General features: G+C 40.6%; 1 protein-coding gene across 1 annotated transcript in view; it reads left to right on the top strand.

Moving 5' to 3' along the window:
- cdh13 (cadherin 13) overlaps positions 1 to 8,818 on the top strand; it is a 1,031,775-nt gene extending 1,022,957 nt beyond the window's left edge. The window contains exon 14 of the mRNA XM_033035775.1: positions 7,503 to 8,818. Coding sequence (XP_032891666.1) covers positions 7,503 to 7,510 — 8 coding nt within the window. The 3' untranslated portion in view covers positions 7,511 to 8,818. The remainder of the gene's footprint in view (positions 1 to 7,502) is intronic.
- The last annotated feature ends 712 nt before the right edge of the window (positions 8,819 to 9,530 follow it).

The following is a 9,530-nucleotide window of genomic DNA, read 5'->3' on the forward strand; positions in this document are numbered from 1 at the left end:
TTTGGCAGCACCTTTGCACCTGATTTGGAACTGCTCTTATTTGACAATCATATGAGTATTATTGTAAACATTTGCCTGTTCCTGTATTAAAGTTAGACCCTGAGCCATATTCCTGTCATGAAATTAAAAGTTGTAATGCCCCTGTCCCACTTAGGAAACCTGAACGGAAACCTCTGGAGGTTTTTGTCAGTCTCCCTATCTGCTTCCACTACCTGCAACCTCTGGCAACCACCTGCAATCTCCGGGAACTGCACGGACACCTTTGATGGGGCGCAAAGTCTCCAGAGGTTTCCGTTCAGGTTTCCTAAGTGGGACAGGGGCATAACTATACTAGAAAGGAAACATAAAATTTGTAGCTCTCAACACTTTGTGGGGACCTGCACTTAGTGTGCGTCTCATGCGAAATATTAAGTTTGGGTTTTAACACATGGTGATGACAGGAAATAATGTTAATTGGTCTGATCTTCTATCTTATGGCGAGGGAAAGTGTAGAGAGTTTGGATTCAGCTACATTTGGTGCATTATAGTCCCCTATTGGCCTGGCAAGGCAAAAATATCAGATTTCTTTCCTTGAAGGACATTTGTGAATTAGATATGTTTTCACAAAAGGTTTTCGTGGTTACTATTACTGAGATTACCTTTGTTTTTCCATATTTCCTAAATGCATTTAATTACTTACATTCAGATTCCCTGGCCATTTTAGTAGAATTCTATCTTAGTCTCTGGTCCATGCCTCCAACTCAAGGTCTGGTGAGTTGACCACTATACTACCACATTCCTCTTAAGGATTGCCTACAAACCCCTTCAACAGACACCATCGGCTGCTGAGATCAGAAAAAAGGAGAAGCCCACACTACAGAGATCACGAGCCATTGATCATGTAATCCCAGTTAATAATTTGAGTCAATAGTGAGGCAAATAAATGTTATCTTTGAAAACAGTGTAATTCAAAGTACATTCAGTACAACGTCGGATTTGTCAACATTACAATATGGTGATGGATCACCAAAATAATTTAAGTTACTAACAAAAACAACAGTACAGAATGGCAAGGCTGAATATAGCTGATTGTGAGCAGAAAAGTATCTTTATTTGTTTCAGTCTGTCAACATCTTTCAAATACTAATCACCACCCTCACCCAATATTATTGTGATTATCTCTCTGGCATTTATAGGATTGACAGCAACAAAACATTAGAAATTCTGCCCAAAAGAGAACTTTTGACATTTACAGTTATCTGGGTTTGAGCAGTGATATCACAGCGTGACATTTGGAGATGCCTCTGTAATGTTCATGAAGTGGGAAAAGTATTAGGAACGTTACCATCACAATGCGTTGAAAGGTCCTGTCCAGTATGGTCATTTAATTTATGATATCTGGCATGATAAGACATGCAGCAAAATAATATAGTAAGTTTACTGAGTTAATATATCACCTTAACATTAGTTTAGTTTAGTATCAGTTTCATTTATTATTGACATATCTACCGAGGTACAGTGAAAAGCTATTGCTTGTGCGACATCCAGTCAAAGAAATACTCTACATGAATACAATCAATCCATTCACAGTGCACCAATAAAGGATACATTAAATTAAATTAATGGACATACACTATCGGCATTCCACAATCTCTTGCCAATGTTTTTTTGTTTGAGGAAGCATCTTGGTCGATTTATGTCAAGCTTGAAAGTGTTCAGAAAAGATTCACGAGGATGTTGCCAGGACTAGAGGGTGTGAGCAATAGGGAGAGGTTGAGTAGACTGGGTCTCTATTCCTTGGAGCACAGGAGGATGAAGGGTGATCTTATAGAGGTGTACAAAATCATGAGAGGAATAGATTGGGTAGATGCACAGAGTCTCTTGCCCAGAGTAGGGGAATCGTGGACCAGGGGACATAGGTTCAAAGTAAAGGGGAAAAGATTTAATAGGAATCCGAGGGGTAACGTTTTCACACAAAGGGTGGTGGGCGTATGGAACAAGCTGCCAGAGGATTTAGTTGAGACTGGGACTATCCCATCGTTTAAGAAACAGTTAGACAGGTACATGGATAGGACAGGTTTGGAGCAATATGGACCAAGCGCAGGCAGGTGGGACAAGTGTACCTGGGACATTGTTGGTCAGTGTGGGCAAGTTGGGCCGAAGGACCTGTTTCCACACTGTGTCACTATGATGTTTGTGATAAATTAATTAGACAAATGGGCCACAGGGAAGGGCCCTTACTCCACAATAGTTTTCTATAACCCCATTCAATATTGGGCCACATTTCCCCTTCACCTGCAAATTTAGTGTACCGAGATAGCTCATCAGCGATATATCGGCTAGATATGGTGAAGTTGTGTTTTGTGGCTAGTGCATACTTGGGAAGTTCTTCATTCCACAGGGGTGAAGCTAGTGTGTAATTGTACAGCAAGAATTTTGGCCAGAGAGGAAACTAGGAGCGCAACTAGAGCACAAGCCTTTAACACTGCATTTGGAATATTGTTGAGACCTTTGCTCCATCCCATCATAAATTTCTTCATGAATGTGTTTATTGAAGACCTAAAAAGGTGTGATATAATTCTGACCGTCCTCAAATTCACTAAATGTATGGAGACAGTAGCAGAAGTAATTCAATGAGTCCTATTAGGTTGCACACTAAATGCATGCACATTAAATTCTGGCAAATGCAGATTTTAAAATTAAAATATGCAGATTTAGTGTTCCTTTGGGATAAAGTAGCATGGACCTTAAATTACTGGATTAGTGGTCAGGCTTGCAGTCTACTGACCCCACCATGGCATATAGGAAAATTAAACTCAAGAGTGGCATGTTGGCGCAGCAGTAGAGTTGCTGCCTTACAGCACCAGTGAACCTGGGTTCGATCCTGATTATGGGTACAGTCTGTACGGAGTTTGTACGTTCTCCCCGTGACCATGTGGGTTTTCTCTGAGATCTTCGGTTTCCTCTAACATTCCAAATACTTATGGCTTTGTAGGTTAATTGGCTTGGTATAAGTGTAAATTATCCCTAGTGTGCGTAGGATAGTGTTAATGTACGGTGATAACTGGTCAGTGCGGACTCAGTGGGCCAAAGGGCCTGTTTCCGCGCTGTATCTCTAAACTAAACTAACTTAAGTAAATCCAGGATTCAAAATAAATTTCAGATAATGTTAACCAACTATCTACTGGATTGATATGAAGCCTATTTCCTTACTTCCTGTGGGGATGTAGATCTGTGGGCAGATTTGTGGTAAGTGAAACAAAGTTAATGTTTCAGGTGAATGATCTTTCATGTCCAGCATCAGCAGGTTTTGTTTTTGCTCTTCATCTGTCGTCCTATCCTGTTCTGTTCTATGCATAACTCCAGCTCCTTCTTTGTGGATACTTAACTCTGTTCTGGGAAAATTAGAGATGGATAATACATTTGGCAATGACAATGACTTTCACATTCTGCGAATGCATACACTTTTGGACCAGAATAATATTTGCCTGAAAAAGCTTGTGGTTTATCATTAAAGCTTATAATTTTCTGTTGTATAGAATCATCTCTCTCTTTAATATATGCATATTCAAGTACTCCAAATGTTTCTGTCCTGTATAGAAATAACAAATTCAATTCGAGATTTTATAGATATGTGAAGAGAAAGAGATTAGTTAAAACAAATGTAGGTCCCTTGCAGTCAGAAACAGGTGAATTGATCATGGGGAACAAGGACATGGCAGACCAATTGAATAACTACTTTTGTCTGTCATCACTAAGGAAAACATAAATAATCTGCCGGAAATAGCATGGGACCGCGGGTCAAATGAGATGGAGGAACTGAGTGAAATCCAGGTTAGCCGGGAAGTGGTGTTAGGTAAATTTAATGGATTAAAGGCCGATAAATCCCCAGGGCCAGATAGGCTGCATCCCAGAGTAGCCCCAGAAATAGTGGATGCAGTCGTGATAATTTTTCAAAACTCCTTAGATTCTGGAGTAGTTCCTGAGGATTCGAGGGTAGCTAATGAAACCCCACTTTTTAAAATGTGAGGGAGAGAGAAAACGGGGAATTACAGACCAGTTAGTCTAACATCGGTAGTGGGGAAACTGCTAGAGTCAGTTATTAAACATGGGATAGCAGCACATTTGGAAAGTGGTGAAATCATTGGACAAAGTCAGCATGGATTTACGAAAGGTAAATCATGTCTGACGAATCTTATAGAATTTTTCTAGGATGTAACTAGTAGAGTGGATGAGGGAGAACCAGTGGATGTGTTATATCTGGACTTTCAGAGGCTTTCGACAAGGTCCCACATAAGAGATTAGTATACAAACTTAAAGCACACGGTATTGTGGGTTCTGTATTGATGTGGATAGAGAACTGGCTGGCAAACAGGAAGCAAAGAGTAGGAGTGAACGGGTCCTTTTCAGAATGGCAGGCAGTGACTAGTGGGGTACCGCAAGGCTCAGTGCTGGGACCCCAGCTATTTACAATATATATTAATGATTTGGACGAGGGAATTGAATGCAACATCTCCAAGTTTGCGGATGACACGAAGCTGGGGGGCAGTGTTAGCTGTGAGGAGGATGCTAGGAGGCTGCAAGGTGTCTTGGATAGGCTGGGTGAGTGGGCAAATGCATGACCGATGCAGTATAATGTGGATAAATGTGAGGTTATCCACTTTGGTGGCAAAAACAGGAAAGTAGACTATTATCTAAATGGTGGTCGATTAGGAAAAGGGGAGATGGAACGAGACCTGGGAGTCATGGTATACCAGTCATTGAAAGTAGGCATGCAGGCAGTGAAGAAAGTGAATGGTATGTTAGCATTCATTGCAAAAGGATTTGAGTATAGGAGCAGGGAGGTTCTACTGCAGTTGTACAGGGTCTTGGTGAGACCACACCTGGAGTATTGCGTACAGTTTTGGTCTCCAAATCTGAGGAAAGACATTCTTGCCAAAGGGGGAGTACAGGGAAGGTTCACCAGACTGATTCCTGGGATGTCAGGACTTTCATATGAAGAAAGACTGCATAGACTCGGCTTGTACTCGCTAGAATTTAGAAGATTGAGGGGGGATCTTATAGAAACTTACAAAATTCTTAAGGGGTTGGACAGGTTAGATGCAGGAAGATTGTTCCCAATCTTGGGGAAGTCCAGGACAAGGTGTCACATTAAAGGGGAAATCCTTTAGGACCGAGATGAGAAAAACATTTTTCACACAGAGTGGTGAATCTCTGGAACTCCCTGCCACAGAAGGTAGTTGAGGCCAGTTCATTGGCTATATTTAAGAGGGAGTTAAATGTGGCCCTTGTGGCTAAAGGGATCAGGAGGTATGGAGAGAAGGCAGGTACAGGATACTGAGTTGGATGATCAGCCATGATCATATTGAATGGCGGTGCAGGCTCGAAGGGCCAAATGGTCTACTACTGCACCTATTTTGTATGTTTGTATGTTTCTATGTTTCTATGAGAAAGGAGGAAAATTGGTCAAATTGTCTAGAGTAAAATTTATTTTGAACTTCTTTTGCACATCTGCTGTGCCAAGGATGTATTTTAACCTATGACTCATGTTTAAAGAACTGATCTACCAATACCAAGTTATTCGTTGACATGTTCCTGTTAATGTAAATAATTTCATAATGGACCATGCTATCTTGGAGAGAATGCAAAAGAGATTTTACCAGGTTATTGCCTGGATTAGTGGACTTTAGTTATGGGGAGATATTGAGAGTCTGGCCTTGCTTTCCCTGGAAGGAGAAGGCAGCTGAGGGGAGACCTGATCAAAGGATATACGTCTACAAGAGGCATAGATAGAGTAGTTAGTCATTTTGTTGATGAAACACTCTTCAGCTATGGAGCCTTGGTGAAACGATAGTGAATGAAGGAATGGCTGGGATGGTAGATGATTTGCCAATAAAATGCAGGTTATTCCTGGATAATTTCAAGGATATTGAGAGTTTTTGGAGCTGCAGGCATCAGGCAAATATTTACCCTCCTGACCTGTGCCTTGTAGATGGTGACAAGGCTCTGGAGTGTCTGGTGTGAGTCACCTACCGCAGGATACCCAGCCTCTGTCCAGCTCTTACACCCACAGTCTTCATTTAGCTGGTTAATGGTAACCCCAACCCTTCCAGAAATATTGTTGATCATAATAGTGCTGAATGTAAAAAGTATACATATCAGTGTACTAGCTCCCTCAGTCTACCTCTTCACAGTAATAGGTTTCAACTGTTTGTGGTTGAGATGTCCACTCAACAGCTGAGAGATGGTTTTCTCAGGCTAAAGAGTCTAGAGCTAGATGCATAGTTACAGGGCAATTTAAACTAGAGATGAGGAGAAATGTATTTACTTGCAGGCTTGTAAGTCTGTGGACTGATAGACGTTTAGGAACTTAAAGGGTTTACGAGATGGGGTATCCTACGGGATCATGGACTTGAGGTACATGATCCGCTTGATTTAATTGACTGGCAGAGGAAGCTTCATGGTCCATAAAGCATCTTTCGGCTTCTGTTTTTTTCTAACCTTATGGTCCATATAATATTTATATTCTACGGCAGGATAGGAAGAGATTTTATTCAGTCGCTGCAGTCAACATATCAACCAAGTTGTACATTCTTGAGTTTTATTGAATTGATTGAAAGATACTGCATTAAAACAGGCCCAACGGCCTGCTGAGTCCACGCTGGTCATCGATCACCCGTTCACACACTAGTTCTATGTTATCCCACTTTTGCATCACTTCATGCACACGAGGGAAAATTTACTGAGGCCAATTAACCCGCAAACCTTGTTTGGGATGTGCCAAGAAACTGGAGACACCGGTGGAAACTGACGCCCTCACAGAGAGAACGTGCAAACTCCACACAGACAGCACCTGAGTACAGGATAAAACCCGGGTCTCCGGCATTGGGAGACAGCAGCTCTACCAGCTGTGCTACCATGCTGCCACAGAGCTAAGGACTTAGACAGGGCAGGATATGTTTAAAGAGTTAAAATGTATTAAATTGAGAAAATATGGGGATAAATAGGAGGCCAAAGGTGGAAGCACAGAGCTATTGGAGGATAATACCAAACTGAAAATACTGGTAAAACACAACTGGCAGTGTCTGTGGAATGATGAGTTGTTAACATTTCTGGTCTGGGACCCTTCATCAGAACTAAGAGAAAAATACATTTGTCTGGGAAGTTATTGATCTACAAGGATTGGAAAGGAGTAAAGCCATAGAAAACAAGGCAGATCATTTTAAATCAAAAATATATTTAAGTGGAAGTCGTTATAGTTCAGGGAGAACAAGCGAACTAGTAAATGCAACTTGGTAAGAGTTATGACTGAGACAGCTGAGTTTTCAAAGACAAGGTATTTATGAAGAGCGGAATGATATAACGTATTCAATATTGGATTTCAACAGTAAGGTCTCAAATCTGAACTGTGGCAAGATGTTATGAAACATGCTAATAAACTGCTCACGAGGAGTTATTGTATTTATCTTCAATTGTACAATACTGCAGTTCCTTTGTACTCAATTACTCTTTTTATTTCCCAGGCCTGTAACAAGAACTGATGTCTGATGCTGCCCACGGAGTTGCTATGGCAACAAGAGGGGGAAATAAAAGCCAAATCCGAAGATTTTACAGGATTTACAGTCGCTCAAGTTCTAGACCTCCTTGCTCCAAGCACGCTTTAATTTGTACCTTCACTAGTCTATCAAACTGTGCTACAGTCAATGACAGCCTCTGACCTTAACTAGCTTCCACTAATGGGTTCCGCCTAGATAAGCAAGTGTTGCATTGCTTTTCCTTGAAGTTAGACTGAACACCCAATGCAGAGGACATGACGATACAATACACAATTAACCCAATATTCTGCTCTACAATATTTTAATTGTAATAGCATTGAAAAGAAGGCTATTTTGTCAAAGCAAAACATTTTTTACAGGAGACACTATTTGGAAGCTAAGTAAGACATGCTGTTGGTTCTTGTAAGGCAAATTGTTCTCTGTGTGTCAAGGAAGTTTTAAGACAAATTGTTCTTTGTGTCAAGGAAGTTAAACATAGATTGTGCGTAAGTGGTAAATATTGCTGTACATGCCTTTTGTTTCCTAATTTCTTTTTTCAACCAGTAATTTTAGGCAGAATTAAATTCAGTAACCTCTATACTGCCACATACAGGAGTGTATCAGGTATTACATTAAAACTGCCCCACACTATCATCACTAACCGTGTTTGAACTAAAGGTTTGCATGGCTTCAAATTAGGGGTAGTCGATGACGGCAGAGTAAAGGGCAATATGCTTTCTTCTAGAATAAGTCAGGACTCTGGCAGTTAGCTATCCGATGGGTTAAGAACTGAGCATAAGCTTGTCACAGCAGTTGGAATGTTGCATGCTAATGAATCTGCATCAGCGTGGGGCTTGTGATCTATTCCCGGTGGAAGTCACAATGCAAGAAATCCTCGCGTTATTAATTATCTTGCAGCTTTGCCAGTCTGTGTCTTACTTACATTCGATGTTCAACTATGAGAGTTGTTAGTGTTTGCTCATTTCTTTGATCCACCATCTTATGGTTATTGGCAAGAGACTGCAGAACTCCCTCATATCTCCGTCGCCCATTAATCTTAATAGTGTGGCAGGTTTCTTGCAATCGGTATTTTGGAACACACGCCAGCCATCCAGGCAATCCCGTCATCAGGCATCTCCTTTCTTTGTCCTAAGTATCTGTCTTAATGATATTAATGCCCACATCCTGTATCACATGCATTATTCCTGTGCATGCTGCCTAATAAAACTCAGCCTGTGGGTCTGTAATGCTAAACAGGTCTATTTAAACCATATGTCTACATAATAAATATATTTCAAATGGAAGATATAGCTGTGATGTAATTCTCTTGTGAGCGTAAACGTAAAGCCTGGTGCAGGGAAATCCCTGCCCAAACAACTGTTATAAGCCTCCTTTATAAAACTACAGAATCCAAAGACAGGGATGGATTTTAAACTTATTGCAAGTGTTTACCGGTGCATAGCTGTTTCCTTCTTTCTCTTGATCTATGTTTCACATAATAATGTTACAGCTCCAAGAGCTAGTTATGACTGCTTTCAACATAAATCATCCACATTTTTTTGGTTAAAAGAAGCCTATTTTATATCTAAAAAAATCATATCATTTGATGGTACATATATAGGAGCCTGCTTCATTGAATGGCATTTTGTTCTGATTACTATTACTGCACACCCTGCCAGACGGAGATAACTGCATCACTTCAAAATTATTTTTGAACTTACCTTTCAACAAAATGTTCAGCAATTCTGAATAATTTCTGGGAACACTTTTTGAGCAGTTCTCCAGACATGAACTAAGAATTCTCCCTTTCAGAATATCATTGATGATATAAGAAGAAGGAGCAGGTGTAGGTAGATGCTGCTGCACCCGCTGAGTTCCTCCAGCAATTTTGTGAACCTTTTAGGCTTGTTCTGTCATTTAATAATATCATGGTTGTTCTCCAACCTGAACAAAACCAATTTACTCTACCCTCACATCCCTTAATCCCCAGAGCATTCAAAATTATCTTGCAATGCT

Source organism: Amblyraja radiata, chromosome 17 (assembly GCF_010909765.2).
Source record: "Amblyraja radiata isolate CabotCenter1 chromosome 17, sAmbRad1.1.pri, whole genome shotgun sequence".
Lineage (NCBI taxonomy): Eukaryota > Metazoa > Chordata > Chondrichthyes > Rajiformes > Rajidae > Amblyraja > Amblyraja radiata.